This window comes from Macaca fascicularis, chromosome 8 (assembly GCF_037993035.2).
Source record: "Macaca fascicularis isolate 582-1 chromosome 8, T2T-MFA8v1.1".
Taxonomy (NCBI): domain Eukaryota; kingdom Metazoa; phylum Chordata; class Mammalia; order Primates; family Cercopithecidae; genus Macaca; species Macaca fascicularis.
Window position 1 is genome coordinate 112160140 of NC_088382.1, and position 20060 is coordinate 112180199.

General features: G+C 45.0%; 1 protein-coding gene across 1 annotated transcript; it reads left to right on the plus strand.

The window, feature by feature from the left end:
- The first annotated feature begins 829 nt into the window (after positions 1-829).
- Positions 830-10380, plus strand: ODF1 (outer dense fiber of sperm tails 1). Its single transcript, XM_005563840.4, has 2 exons — positions 830-1149; positions 9804-10380. The coding sequence occupies exons 1-2, from the start codon at positions 830-832 to the stop codon at positions 10243-10245; spliced, it is 762 nt and encodes a 253-aa protein (XP_005563897.1). The 3' UTR covers positions 10246-10380.
- Positions 10381-20060: the final 9680 nt, after the last annotated feature.

The window sequence follows — 20060 nt, forward strand, 5'->3', positions numbered from 1 at the left end:
GGCTACGACAGCGTCAAAGACCAATATTTGGGAAGCACTCAGGGACAAGGCATCTGGAGGCTTGGATGCAAGACCGAAGGTGTAGTCGCTGGGAGGTAGTTCCCCAGGACAGGCCCCCGAGCACTGACAGATGGGAGCTTAAGGACAGGACCCCCAACCAGTAGAGAACTGAGGTTCCCAGACAGCCATGACCACAGCTGGCAAAGAATGGGCAGGACTCAGAGACCTGTAACTCAGAAGGTCAAGGGCAATGGCTGACTTGAGGATGACTTGGTAGGAGGAGAACGATGAGAACATTCTTTATATTCTACCTGTCTGGAGCCAGAATGAATTCTACAACAAAAAGAGCAAGGCCAAGCTTCCAGTCAAGGCTAGAGCTAGAAGTGCGTGGAGAAAGGAGTGGGCAGCTCCTGCCTTCGCCTGCACCAAGTTCAACAAACACATAGTCATAGCCATGGCTGGTCCCCAGAGCACACACAAGGCAAGGACGTTAGTGGCCACCCCATGCACCCCGGTGAGCTGTGCTCACTTGGGAGAACCATCCTCCTTGAAGGTGAGTGAAATCTCAACATGAGTATGGTTCTGAGAGTAGCCCTGTAACTCTGAGGAGGGCCTCTGGAGACCATAACTGTGTACAGTTCACATGGTAACCAGAACACTATGACATACTTCAGAAGGCGGTGAGGTCACAGAACACAAGCTTTAAAGTAAGTGAATCATGTGTGCCTCATTTATTTTTAAAAGCAACTTCTGAGAAGGGCTTAGAACAAATTTTTTCCCTGAGTGCCATTTCCCACAGGTACTCACAGAACAATAAGGTGTGACCATAATGGCTGCACTGAGTTGTCTCTTGGACAGTGTCAGAAGGGACATAAAGAAGGTGGACAGAGAACTAAGGCAACTGAGATGCATCGACGAATTTAGCACGCGGTGCCTGTGTGACTTGTATATGCACCCCTACTGCTGCTGTGACTTGCACCCATATCCGTACTGCTTGTGCTACTCCAAGCGATCACGCTCTTGCGGCCTGTGTGATCTCTACCCATGTTGCCTGTGTGATTACAAGCTTTACTGTCTGCGACCATCGCTCAGAAGTTTGGAGAGGAAAGCCATCAGAGCCATAGAAGATGAGAAGCGAGAGCTTGCCAAGTAAAATAACTTATTTTTAGATTTTTTTAGTCGGTATATTAGCCTTATAAGTTGGAATAAGGAAAAATATGTGACAATCAATACTTGAACAAAGATTAAAAGGGTTCAGGATAATGACCCTGGTGACTTAGGAAAGATTTAAGGAAAGAAGAGTAAATGAGTCCATGATGGGAATTGTTGGGTTCTCAAAAGACAATGTAATGATGTCGATTGGCAAGGTCGTTGGTGGTTTATAGCAAGAATGCCAGTATGATAAATAATGCGGCTTTAATGAAGGGAAGAAACGGGGTGTCATTAAAAAGCCATTGGAAGCAGCAAACTAAACATTTTTCCTGGTTATGAGTAAAGTGATTTGAGTATATTTGGACTTACAGAAATGACTATAGGAGAAGTAATAATAATTGATCAAATCCTTAATGTGTGCCAGAGGCTTTACAAGCAGGAGAGCAAATTGAACAATAGAGGCATTCCCTTGGTCTTGTGGGAATATCATTCTCCTATCCCCCCACTCCAGACAAAGACTTACCTTGTGTCTGGAATTAGGTCTATCATGTTGGTCTCCCCTCTCACTCTAGCAAAGGTCTTGCAAATAAACTATGGACTGAGTTGTAGCTTTCAGGATAGACTTGAAAGGCTTTTTAATTGAATTGGGTAATTAAAAAGAGTCAGTTTAAAAAAAATTTGTTTTAGATTATGTTTTCTTTTTACCTGGAGAAGCCTTTCCTTTTCTAACTTTTTGCATATGCCATTTAGTCTGTTACTGTTGATGAAGAAGATGGTTCAAAGTGCTGTCCCTGGTTAAAGAAATAATACATTCATACACTGAAATAATAAGTAAACGTAGAAAGGATTGATGAAACATTTTACATATTGATGTATTAAGTCAAACAAGCAAAGTGCAGAAAAACTGATAGAAGATAGATAGATAGATAGATAGATAGATAGATAGATAGATAGATAGATAGATACATAGAGTCTCTTGATAACAGTGACAGTGATGTTTCTTTGGAAAAAGCAATAGGAGGCCAGGTGCAGTGGCTCATGCCTGTAATCTCAGCACTTTGGGAGGCCGAGGCGGGCAGATCACCTGAGGCCAAGAGTTTGAGACCAGCCTGGCTAACATGGTGAAACCCCATCTCTACTAAATACAAAAAAAAAAAAAAAAAAAAATTAGCCAAGCATAGTAGCAGGTGCCTGTAATCCCAGCTACTTGTGAGGCTGAGGCAGGAGAATCGCTTGAACCCAGGAGGCAGAGGTTGCAGTGAGCCAAGATCGCGCCACTGCACTCCAGTCTGGGTGACAAAGCGAGACTCTGTTTCAAAAGAAAAAAAAAAAAAGGATAATTATTGTCTAGGTCACCAGCTACCAATGGTCATGAATGAACCTCCTTCATAGCCTGGGAGCTTTCACCTGTAAATTCATCTACACTCTTTGAACCAATGTTTGTTTTCATTTCTTAGGGTATCAAGTTACATAAATTGCTAACACTTGAGGCAGGGGCTCTTTTTAAAATATTTGGTCCAAGTTAAGGTTTCCTTGTGAGCAGATCAGTATCCAGTCTCCTCCTACTTTTGGATACTTGAATACCCTTGTCCAGGTCTTTCCAGCCTCTGTCTCCTGGCTGCTCTCCTATCCCCAGACTCTACCAATTAAAATGCCCTCTGTCCTGTGCCATCTACTCTCTTTATGCCTCTTTCAGGAGCCTTGTTTCTTGGCATGCAGTAGAAACAGCTTCAAGCTTAATCTCGGCAGTGTAGTTTAGGCAAGAGGTAATGCTTTCTCTTGTTTGTGATGCTCTTCCTGACAGCCTCTGGGTCTTTGCCTACTTTTTCTGTGCCTGCAGGCAGTATATGAAGCTGGTGATGTCTTTACATTAATTCCTGGATCTCGGAAATGATAACTCCAAGTCCATTTTAGAAATGACCTCAGGCTTGTCCTCTTTATCTCTTCCAATTCATACCACCTTGTGAAATGTCTATGCTCCATTTCTGACAACCTGACATTTCACTCTCCAAAAGGGCTTAGTGTCATTTGCAAACCTAAATATTCAATTTTCCTGAATATGGGTGAATATGGGTGAAAATGTTAAACCCTGATTCTAGCCTCAGTCCCAGAAGGCCCCCACTGTAGTATTTTTTCTTCTAGTGCAATGCCATTTATTCTTATCTCTAAGCTAGCGCCTGATCCATAACTAAATAGATATAGAAATACCGTGTTGATTCAATCTTTTAAAACAATCTTTGGTGTGAAAGCTTGCCCAAGGCTTTTCGAGTTTAGAATTCATATTCACATGACCTTCCTCCCTTTTAAAGAATGCAAGGGGGTTGGTTAGTTACGACATATCCTTTCAGATGGCAGGCTGTGTTGTCCAGAAGGTTCTTTGCCCAATGTGAAGTGAAGACTCTCTGGTCTGTAGTTGTGTTGGTCCCCTTGAAACTGTTTTTCTGGGTCAGAGTCAATCTGCTGTGTCTCTGGGTCCTCCTTTAATAACTGGTAAAAAGCCTCAGCCAACAGCTTCTTAATTCATCCCACAGATTACTTGAGCACTCCTGACTATAATAGTCAGTTATTTGATTGATGTATGTGTGGTGTTTTCTTAGACTGGGCATAGAAAATCCAATCTAAGCTGGGTGCACTGGTTCACACCTGTAATCCCAGCACTTTGGGAGGCTGTAATGGGAGAATTGCTAAAGTCTGGTAGTTCGGGACCAGCCTGAGCAACACAGGGAGACCCCATCTCTACAAAAAATAAAAATTAAAAAAATTAGCCAAGCGTGGTGGCACATGTTTGTGGTCCACAGTACTCAGGAGGCTGAGATGGGAGGATTGCTTGAGCCTGGAAGGTCAGGACTGCAGTCAGCCGTGATTATGGCACTGCACTCCAGCCTAGGCAATAGAAAGAGACCCTTTTTCAAAGAAAGAAAGAGAGAGAGAGAGAGAGAGAAAGAAAGAAAGAAAGAAAGAAAGAAAGAAAGAAAGAAAGAGAAAGAAAGAAAGAAAGAAAGAAAGAGAAAGAAAGCAAGCAAGAAAGAAGGAAGGAAGGAAAGAAAAAGAAAGAAAAAGAAAGAAAGAAAGAAAGAAAGAAAAGAAAGAAAGAAAGAAAGAAAGAAAGAAAGAAAGAAAGAAAGAAAGAGAGAGAGGGAGGGAGGGAGGAAGGGAAGGAAGGAAGGAAGGAAGGAAGGAAGGAAGGAAGGAAGGAAGGAAGGAAGGAAGGAAGGAAGGAAGGAAGGAAATCCAATCCATTTCCATCCTTTATTGGGCAGCTGCTCCAGAAGACACTATATTGGCAGTGTCTTCCTTAGTAGAGACCCAAGTAAGCACCTTTGTTTCTTTAGCTTCTTTGATATCCTCTTTTCCTCCCCTAGAGGCAGGCAGTGCCCCTGTCTCTTCCTCCCTCTTCCGGATTTAGAGGGGCTGAGGGGACTGCATTGGTTTCCTTTGTGGGAAGCCATGCCACCAGCCTGATTTAGGTTGTACCCGATTCACCACCACATTTCATGGGCTTCCCTACCCTCTGTCTTAAAGCTGGAGAAACAAAACCCAGGCCCTCCTCAATCCTGCCCTAGGAGTTTATTATCTAATTCATGGGTGCCCTGTGTGACCAGGACACCAGGCAGTCCTCGGGAGCAAAAGAACCTTGATATACAGCTGTACTCTTTACCGGTACCTAGAAACGAATCCTGAGACCGTGTTTCTGTCCACGTACCCAAGTGTCTGTGGCTGGCACGAATCTCAGTGAAAAATTCCCTTGAAATCCCCACACCAAGAGCACTCTCAAAACTTCAAAAACCTGCCTCCTCATTTCTTGGTTCCCTCTTCATGCTCTGAGGATGAGGTTTTCACTGAATCCACTCTTGCTTGGTGAGACTGATGAGTCAGGCCTCATGGTGAGCTCTTTGTGGGTTTAGAGGTGTCTTGCCCAGGTCTAAGCCCTCAGAGAAAGCTTTCTAGTCTCCCTCATTCTCTAACCCAGAGGTCGAAGTATAAGTGAGCCCTATGGGGCTTTCTGGCTGGTGCAAGGCTGGCTCTTCCACTCCCACTGAGGGGAGCTCTCCCTTGTTTCCCTCTGTGTCCTCTGCAGAAGTGGAAGTGAGTTGGGCCTTTGCCTGCCTCTCATCATAGACTCTTCACATCCATACTTCTCACAGCTCAGTCACCCCTTGGCTGCAGGGGTAAAAGTCGCTTCCCATCTAGGCCAAATGCATTGCTATGATTTGGTTTGACCTTGTTGTTTAATGATATAAGACTTAAAGCTTCAGAGTTAGGGTAAGTCCATGTAAGGTGGGGCCTGGTGCAGCTTGATAAAGAAGACTTACACTTTATTGAGTGAAACTGTTCCTAGCACTTCATGTTCATTTAAGCCTTGTAACATGGGTGACATATTGGGTGATATTATCTTGGTCATCTTACAGACAATGAAACAGATTCAGGGGCCATGTTCTTGATCACTAGGTGGTGGCAGAGCCAAGAGTTGAAGCTGTGTGTGCCTGAGTCTGGAATCTGTGAGCCTAATCTCTAGTCAGTGGTTCTCAATGTGTGGCCCCTGAAGCTGATTAGTAGCATTACCTGCAGCATGTTAGAAATGCAGATTCTCAGATCCACCCTAGACCTGCTAGTTCTGAAACCTCTGAAACTCTAGGGGTGGGATCCAGCCACCTGTGTTTTTTTGTTGCTATTGTTGTTTTGTTTTGTTTTTCTGAGATGGAGTCTTGCTCTGCCGCCCAGGCTGGAGTACAGTGGTGTGATCTCGGCTCACTGCAACTTCTGCCTCCTGGGTTCAAGCGATTCTCCTTTCTCGGCCTCCTGAGTAACTGGGACTAGAGGTGCAGACAACCACGCCCAGCTAATCAGCCACCTGTGTTTTAACAAACCCTGCAGGAGAGTCAGATGCACTTGTGCCATGCTGCCTGGCTCCCTGCTGAGTGACATTGTCCTCAGTATCAACCCGAAAGCCTGGAGAAGAGAGAAAAGGCTGGAAAATAAGAGAAAGGGGGAAGAAAGGAGAAGAGAAAGAAAAAGATGTGTTGGAAAGAGAAGGATCAAGTTTAAATGGGACTTTGGGATGGGGCTAAATTCAGGAGAAAAAGCAAAGTACTCCAACGAAGCCTAGAGGAAGGCCTGCCCCACCTGGTTCCCTGGTAGAGGTAGATATTTTTGATATCTTCATTACTTTACTCATGACCAGGCTGAATCTGATTTATATATTTGAGAAGATGGCTGGGTATGCAGCTGGTCATTGCTGTGGGCAGCATGTTTCATATTTGGGAGTCTGGTTGTACATCCAGGTGAAATTCAGCATTAGCAGGGAGGAAAGGAGGCCACACAGAGCAGCAGACACAGGCACTGGCTGTCTGCTAGCTTTTCCCAGCCTTCCCAAGAGGCTTCTGCAAAGGAGCTGATTTCCCTACGTTTACTGAGGCTAAGCTTCGCCCCCATGACAACAAGTATAGGAGGCAAACTCCCTTTGCGCAGAACCCCATAGAGCCATGGAAAATTCCAGGTGGGGTGATGGGGACATCACCAGGCAGGAGTCAAATTGCAAGTTCAGAGTTGAGTCTGATGAGTAAAATGTGGCTTCTGCAAGTTTCCCCTAAACCAACACATCTTCCCTGATAACCACTGACTTAGAAGCAAGAAGAAAAGGAAGCATGATCTGGCCAAGACTTTTTGGGTGACTTCCTGAAGACATTTGTGAGACTCTTGTGCAGCTGTCGCAGAGCCACAGGAATCAACGTGACAAGAATAGAGGAAAAAAAGGAACCCAAGCAACAAAATACATGAAATTGTGCCCTGGGATCCAGGTTACTTAGAGGAGATGAATCTGGGCACTGACTTGGCTTATAGACTTATAGACCTGGCTCCCAGATCCAGCTTCTGTGGAGGTCAAGAGGGCTTTGCCAAAACCAGCTATGGCCAGAGCCGGGGCCACTAGCAAGGACTCCTAGCTGGGGTCCTTGGCCCTCCTTTAGGAGGCCTGGCTGCATCGTCCTGGTGGGATTTGATGTTTCTCGTCTCATATGAGAAGATCTGAGCTGAACAGAAGTTTGATTCTCAGACCATGCACACACCGTGGGAGAGTCTTGAAAGGCCCAGAGAGTGCCCGTCTTGCTCTGTGCTTCCTTTTGGCCTTGGCTGCTCTGGCTTTAAGCCTGTAATCCATCCAGAGAGGGTACCGTGCCTGGAGTTTGGGTTGGTTCTCGGCATCTTTGTGGGCTATTTTCTGCCTATCCAGCAAGATAGAGTGCTTGTTCTCCTGCTTACCTCACAAAGATAGATTTCAAAGAGTCTAAAATTCTCCTACTTTCTCCTTAGTGTGGCATAGGGTACCCTGGCACACCCAGGGCAAGAAATATAATCATGCCTCATGCCACCCCCAGGTTCCATGGGGCAAGAGGTAGAAATGGGGCTGAGGTCGGGTGTGGTGGCTCACACCTGTAATCCCAGCACTTTGGGAGGCTGAGGCAGGCAGATCACAAGGTCAGGAGATTGAGACCATCCTGGCTAACATGGTGAAACCCCCTTCTCTACTAAAAAAAAAGAAGCCAGGCATGGTGGTGGGCACCTGTACTCCCAGCTACTCAGGAGGCTGAGGCAGGAGAATGGTGTGAACCCGGGAGGTGGAAGCTTGCAGCGAGCCAATATCACGCCACTGCACTCCAGTATGAGCAACAGAGCGAGACTCCATCTCAAAAAAAAAGAAAAAAAAAAAAAGAAAAGAAAAGAAATGGGACTGAATACAGTCCTCTGGCTGTATTACACAAGTTGTTTCTGTTTGCCTCAGTGTCTTCTGGGACTGAGTTCTACTTGACCATTTTATAATTAGCCACTAAGAGTCTTGATTTGTAACTTTCAGTACAAGGTAGTGAACACTCAAACTGCTAATCTAATGATGTTAGGGCTCAAGTGGAAAATACAGATGAAAATCAGTATGTATAGCATGATTTCATAAGAACACATACAAAACTCTCTCTTTCTGCATGTATATAGAACTACACACACACACACACACACACACACACACACACAAAGTCAAACACCAAAATGCTAAGAGTTATATGAGATTATAGGTATTTTTAAAATAGTCCATATGTTTACTTATCTGTATCTTGAGTCTTCTACAATGAACTTGTATAACTTATGTAACAAAAAGAAGTAACTGCATAAACAAAATTTAACATACAAAAGTGATATGGTGATAATTACATCTGCATCACAGTTATTATTGTGAAGATTAAATGAAATATGCCTTTAACATGCTTAGCACTTTCCACAGCACGCTAAAAAAAAAAAAAAGACAAAAACTTAACGTCCTATGTGCCAAGCATTATTGTAAATATTTTCTTGCATTAACTAATTTAAGCCTTACAGCAACCCAATGATGTAGACTATTTTTATTGCCCCAGTTTTACAGATGAGGAAACTGAGGCACAGAGAAGTAAGTTATCCACATGGCAGAGCCAAGCTTTAAACCTAGGTACACCAGTTCCAGAGTCTGTTCTTAGGCACTTTGCTTTACTACCTCTTGACGGATCATAACTGATCAATTAGTGTGAGCTGCTGTTATTGTTTTTATTAAGGATTTACACAATAGAACTACTGAATAGCAAAAGGTAGCTCTATAGGAGCCATGGTAGCTCTGCAGTGAGAACAGAGGAGAGCACTGATATGTAGCATTTTCCAATTTCCATGGTGTAAATATCCTCATCACTACTATGATTTATTTCAAGCTATCAGCGTGCAGTACTAAATGGGGAGTCGGGAAGAGATGTGCACTATGAGCTCTTGCTAGCTGATGCGATCCTGATTCAGGACACCACTGGCAGGCTGTTCTGTATCTGATCAACATGGCCCCACCCAGCTGACTGCATTTCTGCTGGTGCCAGCTGTCCAGAGCCTAGAGTGACTTCCCAGCCTGGAGGAGCCAGGCCCTGCTGGGCAGAGCCAGGCCAGGGCTCTCCTGCCATCCTTGTTTGATTGAGCTTTCAGGCTGTCTCTGTGCAATTGCCAGAGGTAGCACCTGTCCTATGAATCAGTAGGGCTGGGTTCTAAAGTTGACAACCATCTCTAAAATGCAGATTTTAAATGGTATCTTAATAGTTACATCCCATTTTTAAATCTATATAAATACAAAATATAATTTATATATATAATTTAATTATAACTATATACACAATTTAATTATAGTAATAATGAGAGTGATAATAATTAAGCAGGATTTATAATGTACCAAGCACAGTGCTAAGTAAAATATCATAATCTCATCTAATCCTCCAATAGCCCTATATGATGCAGGCATTAATATAATTATTATCTCCATTTTGCAGATGAGGAAACTGAGGCACAGAGGGGTTAAGGAACCTACCCAAGGATGCATAACTAATAAAAGGAGGAGCTGGTATTTAAACACGAGAGAAAGATTTGGAAGGGCAGGCAGCATGCATTCATTGTGAATAGCGGTGTACTTGTGGGGCAGTGTGATTCACATGGGTGGACCACACTTTTTACTTCATGCATTTGTGTAAAGTTTATTTTCACAGTGGCTAGTGTTAACTTTGGCTATTTCAAAAGCTAGAAATCAAAATATTGCTTCTCAAGCTGTGTCTGGATTCTGAGGTCTGAGCTCTCTCCCACCCTATCCCTTTTCTCAATTCCAGACTGAGAAGAACAACAAATAGAATTCTGGCTTCCTCCTGCTGTAGCAGTAACATTTTAGGATCAGTGAATGTATGCGGTTTTGAACCTGATCAAGTCAAAGTTCGAGTGAAGGATGGAAAGGTATGTGTGTCGGCTGAGCGGGAGAACAGGTACGACTGCCTCGGATCGAAAAAGTACAGCTACATGAACATCTGCAAAGAGTTCAGCTTGCCGCCCTGTGTGGATGAGAAGGATGTAACATACTCCTACGGGCTCGGCAGTTGCGTCAAGATCGAGTCTCCTTGCTACCCTTGCACTTCTCCCTGCAACCCTTGCAACCCCTGCAACCCGTGCAGCCCCTGCAACCCCTGTAGCCCCTGCAGCCCCTGCAACCCATGTGACCCTTGCAACCCGTGTTATCCCTGTGGAAGCCGATTTTCCTGTAGGAAGATGATTTTGTAAAGTGCACATAGGAACCCATTACTTAATAGAAGTCAGCTACTCCACCCAGGCAGCTCTCTCAATGTTTCTCCTCTCCTTCCCGTGGCCCCTGTTGTTCAAGTAGGTAGGAAACTGAATACATAATTGCAATCTGCTGGTGTTGTGTGAAAGTCTTTTGGTTAAACCCACTGCAGGAGCCCTGCAGAGTTAGTGAACACTGGAATAATTAGTGGATGGGAATAGAACGATGATATATGGTGAGACCCACCCTCCCACTCCCTCCTCCATACCCAACTACCTCCAAACTCCAGGAGAAGACACTTTTCTGGTGGGCATCCCCAGACATTGTTTTCCAGATGATCCAGTGAAATGGCCTAGCCCAGAAACCAAATGGTCAAAGCAGAAACAGATTAACTAGAGTTGAAGGCAAGCACATTTTCAAAGCACTGCAGTAGGGAGTCCTGGAAAGAGACTCCTCAAGCACAATGGGGTTGTGGTTTTACTGGACAATGATCAGAATACAAAAAGTATGGGGTGGTAGATGGGATGAGGGGCACGTTTGCTGGCCAAGGCGGGGTGGCCATACAGCTTGTCATTTTTCAACATTCCTGTGGTTTGGGGAATTGGCCAGCTCTGGTTAGCATATGCATGCTAAACAAAACGTTAAAAAAAAAAAAAAAAAAAAAAAGCAAAACTGAAACTAAACAAACCAGCTTTGGTTTGCAACCTGCTTGAGATTTATTACAACTATCTCTTTTTCTGTTTTTTTTTTTTTTTTTTTTTTTTTTTGACCGAGTCTTGCTCTGTCCTCCAGACTGGAGTGCAGTGGTACAATCTCAGCTCAATACAACTTCTGCCTCCCAGGTTCAAGCGATTATTCTGCCTCAGCCTCCTGAATAGCTGGGATTACAGGCGTGCAGCACCATGCTTGGCTAATTTTTTTGTATTTTTAGTAGAGACAGGGTTTCACACTGTTGGCCAGGCTGGTCTCGAACTCCTGACCTCAGGGGATCCACTGCTTTGGCCTCCCAAAGTGTTGGGATTACAGGCATGGGCCATCGTGCCCGGCCTCTTTTCTTTTTTTTTTAGACAGGGTCTTGATCAGTCACAAAGTCTGGAGTGCAGTGGTACAATCATGGCTTACTGCAGCCTTGATCTCCTGGGCTCCAATGATCCTCCCACCTCAGCCTCCTGTGTAGCTGGGACTACAGGTGCATGTTACCAAGGCAGGCTAAGTTTTGTATTTTTGGTGGAGACAAGATTTTGCCCTGCTGCCCAAGCTGGTCTTAAACTCCTCAGCTCAAGAAATCCACTTGCTTCGGCCTCACAAAATGCTGGGATTACAGGTGTGAGTCACTGCACCTGGCCTGTCTCCTTTTCTTAATTTCTGAAACTGCTTTTAGACACAGAAGCTCAATTCAAAGGTCAGGAGTGGAAAAGTACAGCTTTCACAAAATGATAGCGTAAGTCACCTGAACTTGGATCTGCCTGGAGGACACAGTCCATAAGCCAGGGTTCTTTATTACCAGGATTGAAATAAGTGTAAAGAAAGTACGAGATGATGGGGAAGAATCAGAATGAGGATACTGGCTGGTTTCCAACCTGACTCTCAGAGGGAACATAAAACCCTCCAGTTTGCACAGTAAGTCTCTTCCTGAGTTTCAGCGGCATGTGGGTGACAGCAGTAGATCTCAACATTGGCTCCACATGGGGATCACTTGGGGTGCTTTAAACATATGGATGCCAAGCAAAACATACAAAAAAAAAAAAAACTAAAACTAAAAACTAAAAAAGGCAAAAATTAAAACAAAAGGCAGATGTCTATGTCCTTTCTCCAGAGAACCTAATGTAATATAGGTGAGATGCAACCTGGGCATTGTGACTTTTAAAAGCTTCCCAGGTGATTTAAGAATGCAGCTAAGGTTGAGAAGCTCTGGATGGGATATTAAAGCTATCCCAGGCTTTTATTTTAAAAACTTCCTTTAGGCCAGGCACGGTGGCTCTCCTCTGTAATCCCAGCACTTTAGGAGGCTGAGGGGAGAAGATCGCTTGAGCCCAGGAGCTGGAGACCAATCTGGGGAACATAGCAAGACCTCATCTCTACTAAAACTTTATTTATTTGTTTTTATTTTTTGAGACGGAGTCTTGCTCTGTTGCTCAAGCTGGAGTGCAGTAGTGCAGTCTCGGCTCACTGCAACCTCCGTTTCCCGGGTTCAAGCGATTCTCCTGCCTCAGCCTCCTGAGTAGCTGGGATTACAGGCATGCACCACCACGCCCAGCTAATTTTTTGTATTTTTAGTACAGATGGGGTTTCACCATGTTGGCCAGGCTGGTCGCTAACTCCTGACCTCATGATCCACCCGCCTTGGCCTCCCAAAGTGCTGGGATTATAGGCGTGAGCCACTGCGACTGGCCTCTACTAAAAATTAAAAAAAATAGTTAGGCGTGATGGCATATGCTTGTGGTCCTAGCTACTTGAGAGGCTGAGGCAGGAGGATCACTTGAAGCCTTGGATATCAAGGATGCAGTGAGCTATGATCATGCTACTGCACTCCAGCTTGGGCAACAGAGCAAGACCTTGTCTTAAAACAAACAAAAATTCACAAACAAAAAGCTTCCTTCAAGTTTAAGGCTGAAGAATACTGATGGTGGTAACAGACATATTTTGTTTTCAATTAAGGGAAGTAATGGCCCTCTAACAGAAGTGGTGAATAAAACATAATGAACATTTCAAAAATTTACCTGTATAAATATCACGCCATGTTTTGAATATATGTTTATAAATATCCTATTTTCTAAGGTATAAATTTTTGGAAAATGAATTTGAAGAAATTTCACCCTAGAGAGTCAATGGGATGTCACTGGGGTCTTTTGGCAGCCACCACTACTTCTTAAATGTGGAAAATAAACACTAAAAACATATTTTTACAAACTTGAAGCATTTATCAATAATTTTATTTTGTCTTATATAAAGCCACTGAGGTCCTAACCCGTTGGATAAGCAGGAACTTCTGTCCTCTGGTGGGTGCCATTCTAGGACACTCTTAGGAACAGTTCATTCTTTGATTCACTCACACACTGACCCACCCTCCTTTTTGTTGGTCCCGCAGCTCATCCATTCATCCATCAACCTGCCAGCCAGACTTTATCATTTTGAATGCCAGATACTGTGCTCTGCAACAGGGATGGAGAGAGAAAGCACCCTTTTCACAAATGCCTCACATTAGATTCAAGGAGGGATGCTATAAAGGGGCTCAGGGTGGAGGGTGGAGAGAGCCAAAGAAACTGAATGTGCAAGAACTAGAGAGGACAAAGGGGCCTTCCAGACTGGCCCTGGGCATTCCCAAGGTTTATTGTCGACATCCCTGTCTCGAAGGAAGCTTCAGGTAAACCTGAGTCTGACCTGCAGGGAATTGGTGGCCTTGGTGTGCTCACCACCCCTAATAGGGAAAGACTTGCTAGAAAGACAAGGATGTATCTACTGAGTCCACTGCTCTGAGTAATTCACAGTGCCAGGAGCTTCTATATTTTAAGGCAAGACTAAGCTCCGTGATATACTGTCAGCGCACTTGACAGTGTGGAATCAAGAAGTAAATCATACAGTGTGGGAGGGAAGTGCCCTCCAATCTCAGAGAAGGTGTGGGGAGGGGAAGCAGGCCTGAGTGGGAGGCAGAGCCTGGCTGTGGGCCCTGTCTGAGGCCTGCAGGAAAGGCACAGAGCAGGGCTTAGTCCATGAACTAACTGGGTTCCTGGGGATGCGGAGGAAGTTGATACAAAGGAGAAGAAAGAAGAAACATTTGCTGCTTTCAAAATTGCCCTTGGCTGGTCGGATGAACCCCAGGGCTCCGACAGCTCGGCTGTGGCCTTTAATGCAATTTTGTAGGTCCGGGTCCAGTCGTAAACACCCGACTCCATCTACCTGGGTAGGAGATGGGAATGGGGGTGACTCTTGAAGGGGCAGAAGAGAGAAATCAGCCCACATGGCAACTGAAAGACGAGAGGATCTAAGCTACTTCACTGCCCAGCACATGTGTGATGAATGAACATATAAATTAGGCAAATGTGCCACCTTCTAATAAATGTGTTTGGTAATACTGTAGAACTAAGGGCAATGAAGATAATGATACTTCTTTAGTATTATTATTATTATTTTTGAAACAGGGTCTTGCTCTGTCACCCAGGCTGAAGTGCAGTGGCACAATCTTGGCTCACTGCAGCCTCAAATTCTGGGCTCAAGCAATCCTCCCACCTCAGCCTCCTAAGTAGCTGGGACTACAGGCACATGCCACCATGCCGGGCAAATTTTATCTATTATTTTGTAGAGATGCGGTCTCGATACATTGCCCAGACTGTCCTCGAACTCCTGGCTTCAAATGATCCTCCCACCTCAGCCTCTCAAAGTGCTGCTATTACACCTGTGAGCCACCACACCTGACCTGACCGTTACACTTCTTAGTGTTCATGGAATAGATTTTAGAGCCAAAGATCTATTTCACCACATTAGGAATTTAAAATTTCTTGGGTATAGGACCAGGGAGAATCCATATCCAATGACTATCTTGTATTATTTGATTTCTTTTAAAGCTCATGTAGTGAATTATTTTATAAAATGATATTGTTGGGACGGGCATTGTGGCTCACGCCTGTAATCCCAGAACTTTGGGAGGTTGAAGTGGGTGGATCACCTGAAGTCAGGAGTTCGAGACCAGCCTGGCCAACATGGAGAAACCCCGTCTCTGCTAAAAATACAAAAATTAGCTGGGTGTGGTGGTGGGTACCTGTCATCCCAGCTATTTGGGAGGCTGAGGCAGAAGCTCTTGAACCTGGCAGGCGGAGGTTGCAGTGAGCCGAGATCACGCCGTTGCACTCCAGCCTGGGCCACAAGAGTGAGACTTCATCTCAAAAAAAAGAGAAGAAAATAAAATGATATTATGAAAGATCCTCAGGTGACTGTTCTTAAGTCATTGTAAATAGTTTTATTTAGTGAGTTCTTCATGTCCCCAGAACTAATGGAATAAGTAAGTTTTAAAATTATTTCAACTTCTCTTCCGTGCACAAAAATTCCTTCTTCTCTCTCTGTCTCTATCTCTGTCCCTCTCTGTTGCTTTCTTTATCTCACTTTGTCTTCCTCTCCCATTTAAGTGCCTATGAGTGTCACAGGTTGGAAAAGTTTGGGACACTCTCATTTAGCTCTTTGGCTGAGGACATTATGCTAAAAGTTAAGCTAAAATGGATACTGAAACCAGAAGATGGTGGGTTTGTAAAACAAGTAAGGGGAGAGGGTGTTGCTGGGTGACCCAGATGAATTCCAGTAAAGTTTGTAGGGTTTTTGGCCTTTACGTAGCACAATTATCAACCAAGGCCTGGATGAGTCACATGGTTTGTGATCCTGGGTGGAAGATGGACTCAGAATTTATCCTCAGGGAGCAACTGCTTTTATTACTAACCTGGAAGTGCTTTCTTCCCGTCTAGAGCTGCAGTAAGTATTTGCTCTTGTCCCTAAAGGTATAAAACAAAAACAAAACACACCCCTTGCTTAGGCCTCTGGATCCTGATGAGTGTAGAGCATTTGAAAATCAGACTTGGCCGGGCGCGGTGGCTCAAGCCTGTAATCCCAGCACTTTGGGAGGCCGAGGCAGGCGGATCACAAGGTCAGGAGATCGAGACCACAGTGAAACCCCGTCTCTACTAAAAATACAAAAAATTAGCCGGGCGCAGTGGCGGGCGCCTGTAGTCCCAGCTACTCAGGAGGCTGAGGCAGGAGAATGGCGGGAACCTGGGAGGCGGAGCTTGCAGTGAGCCGAGATCGCGCCACTGCACTCCAGCCTGGGCAACAGCGTGAGACTCCGTCTCAAAAAAAAAAAAAAAAAAAAAGAAAATCAGACTTGAATACCCTTCTTCCTGAGCCACACCAAGACCTGTGACTTGTAGCCACACAGACATCAGCAACGCGGTGGATGTAAACCTGGCCTTGGACAGATGACAAAGGTAATGATTCCAGGCCCTCAAGTGTGCCTCAGAGAATGTGTCAGTGACAGGAAGAGTCCTTGAGCCAGGACACCAGGCAGGGTGCTTGAAATCCAGCCGTCACTGTTCTTGGGCAACTGGTCCACCATTTAGAAGCTCTTGCAGTCAGCGGGTCATGTTTCTCTTCACACAGTACAGAGTACCTGCAAGGGGACGAGATAACCCCAGGTGGTTGAAATAACTTCTGCTTTTAGTGGGATGGGGGCCACCGAGCATCAGAATGCCTAGAATTTCCAGTCTAAAAGGCTCAGAGGAAAGATAGCCTTTCTTTTCAACTCAAATTTTAGTGATAACTGCATTTTTATTCACCAAACTAAGGAAAGTGGTCTCGAAAGAGTTTTACTCTGGTTTGTGAATTTAGGGGTGGGAGTTATAAACTATTTTGTTATGCTCATGAATTCTGTAGGTGAGAAATTCAGATGGGACATGGCAGGGATGCTTGGTCCCTCCCATCTGGGAAGATCCGAATGGCTGGAATCTTCCGGAGGCTTCCTCATTCCCTGACACCTGGGCTGGAATGACTCCAGGGCTGAGCTGAGCTGAGCTGACGCTGTCCTCTGGTTTGTGATTTTAGATGAAAAGTCTTAACAGCGGTGTAGAACATCATACTTTATTATACACACAACTGCTTTTATTGAAAACAACATAACATCAAAAGAATCACAATATTTAGCATTTAAAATGTTCCCCTAATAGAACCTTTGGGATTAATACTGCTTTAGAAGGAATATGGTCACCTCATCTGTGGAAACAACTACAGTCAGACACACTTCAATAACCTTTCTTCATTGTTTTTTTTTTTTTCTAATTATATTTCTGTTTCTTTTTCTTTTTCTTTTTCTTTTTTTGAGACAGAATTTCCCTCTCGTTGCCCAGATTGGAGTGCAATAGCACGATCTCAGCTCACTGCAACCTCCACCTCCTAGGTTCAAGCGATTCTTCTGCCTCAGCCTCCTGAGTAGCTGGGGTTACAGGCATGCACCATCATGCCTGGCTAATTTTTGTATTTTTAGTAGAGATGGGATTTTGCCATGTTGGCCAGGCTGGTTTCAAACTCTTGACCTCGGGCTATCCACCCATCTCGGCCTCCCAAAGTGCTGGGATTACAGGTATGAGCCACTGCCCCGGCCTTATTTCTGGTTATTAAAACCATTTTAATTAAAATGGATCAAGGCTTAGTGTTGGCATATAAATATAATGAGCATGTATTCCAGATTTTCTGGGACAGCCCAGACTTCTAATGAGCATCTCTTGGTTTGGGGATGGGAGGATGTGGTCCCCTCATGTTTCCTGTGTGGTCAGGGTCTCCTAGCGAGGTCTTTAGGAGCTAGCACAGATCCTTCAGATTACACCAGAGACGGTAACAGAAATAAGGGTACAGGGACAAAAATGGTGATTGAGACAAGCACCTTGGAGAGCCGTGTGAAGGTGGCAGGAAAGCACGAGGCCAGGATTTGTCAGAGTAAGACTACTTGATCATAGATGAGGCGACAATCCTGGAAGAGGAAGTCGGTTTTCTTGAGTCAGCAGCTTAGTCACCTTCCGGTAGCATCAGTGTCAAATGGGTTTTAGCCTTTAGGGACTGGCCATGGGCTTCGGAGGTAGAACCCCATGTGGTTGGAATCACTTCTGCTTTTAGTGGGACGGGGCCGCTGAGTGGGATGGCTCTACTGCCAAGAAAGGGGGTGGATTCTAGAATGGTGTACCTAGGAGTTCATTTGTGGTTGAAGCCTCTATTCCTTCTTCATGTGAACCCACAAGAGGACTTACTCTGTGCAGGGCAGCCTGCAAGAAGCTGGGCAGGATGCAGAATGGCCATGACCGGAAATGGCTTTTAGGAGTTTTTAATCTAGTGTGGAAGACAGACATATAAACTGATAAGTGGCCGGAAGTGGTGGCTCATGCCTGTAATCCCAGTACTTTGGGAGGCCGAGGTGGGGAGATCACTTGAGGTCAGGAGTTTGAGACCAGCCTGGCCAACATGGTGAAACTGTCTCTACTAAAAATACAAAATCAGTTAGGCATGGTGGTGTGTGCCTGTAATCCTAGCTACTTGGGAGGCTGAGGCATGAGAATTGTTTGAACCCAGGAGGCGGAGGTTGCAGTGAGCTGAGATCATGCCACTGCACTCCAGCTTGGATGACAGAGTGAGACCCTGTTTCCAAAAAAAAAAAAAAAAAATTTAAATTTAAATTTAAAAATAAATAAACTGGTAAGTGACAATGCCACCTTATCAAGGATACCTATTGAGATAGAACCAAGCACTGAGGGGCACAGGAAGGACAGAGCCACTAACCATGGAGTGACAGGAGTAACTCAAGCCACATCGTGTGGGTCACACACAAGTCCTTTCTATGCCTTCTTCTCCCCTCAGTGAAACATGAGAGAAATAACAAGAACTTGCTCCCCAGGTCTTGGGGGGTTTAATTCTCCTGGGAAGTAAGGTGAGTGAGTGTCTTCTGAGAAGCCCCCTTGTCCTTCCAGGCTCTCTTTGCTTCTCTCCCTGTATTCTCCGCTTAGGCACCTGTCAGAGTCCAGGCAGGAAACAGAGGACACTCCGCTGGGATTCTGACAGGCTTTAATAAAGTGGTTTTACAGAGGCGAGGGTGGCTCCACGTGAGTAACAAGGGATGCTGTGCACACAGCAGCTACTAGCAAACGGAAGCTGTCCTTGCACTGAGCCTAGAGAGGAGGGAAACAGTGGTGTTACTGGTGCCCAGAAAAAAGCTAGAACTCTGAACCCAGGGCTGCTTCACAGGAGCTGGGCTGTAGAAGGATGCTGCTGCTGCTGCCAGAAGGACTGCCCAGCGGGTGGGGAGAGAGAGGAATAAATACTCCCACCTCTCTTTGCTCCCAAACTCCAGCTCACCCATAGTGCATCCCCCTTGGCCAACTCCAGTGGGATACCCAAAGGCAAGGGACTCTGGTGATGGCATTCACGGGGTTAGCCACCCAGGCCCACAGCAGAGCAGAGGAGAACTTGAAGTGGAGTTTTAGGGTTAATGGAAAATAATCAGCTTGCTTGCTTTCTCTCTTTCTTCCTTTCATTTCTTTCCTCCTTTCTCCTCTCCTCTCCTCTCCTCTCCCTTCCTCCCCCCTCCCCCTCCCTCTCTCTTTCTTTCTTGTTCTTTCTCTTTCCTTTTTTTCTTCCTCCCTCCTTCCCTTTCTTCCTTCTTCCTCCCTCCCTTTCTCTCTTCCTTCCTTCCTTGCTTCTTTCACTCTTTTCTTTCATTTCTTCCTCCTTATCTGCTTTTCTGCTTGCCCACAGGCCATCATGCCAGACATTGAGGAATCAGGTATCGAAAACCAGACCTGCTCCCCAACTTTATGGTGCTTATGGTCTAGCAGGGAGAGAAATACAGAGCACAAAATAAAGGAGAGCAGGAATGGGATGGGTGGGCTCAGGAAACAACTCTGGGGTCTGATTTTTCTTTTCCAACGTCAGGCCACATAGCTCCTTACTCCTAGAACTGCAGTGTCCAAAGCCCCCATGAAAACCGTCACTCAGAGCTGATCCTAGAAAGCCCAAGGGACAAACTACTCAGAATTCACAGGCAAAACCCTGTGCTACCCCAAGGAACAATCCCTCCATCCCCTCTGCTATTCTGCAGCATTTCTCTCTCTCTTGCCTGAGTCTATGCACTCGCCCATAATATGTAAGGAAGGAGAAGTTCAGAAGAACAGCTTTTAAACTTAGGATGGAGGAAATCAATCTAAGGCAGACTGAGTGCCCAGAAGTCATAGCTGAAATACAGACATAGTCGATTTCTAAATAAAGCCAATAGAGAAAGAATAGGTCAGGAAAAACT

Coding starts and splice junctions, on each gene's coding strand:
- ODF1 (XM_005563840.4), top strand. CDS start 830: ATGGCTGCACTGAGTTGTCTCTTGGACAGTGTCAGAAGGGACATAAAG. Junction 1,150..9,803: donor GAGAAGCGAGAGCTTGCCAA/GTAAAATAACTT, acceptor TCTCAATTCCAG/ACTGAGAAGAACAACAAATA.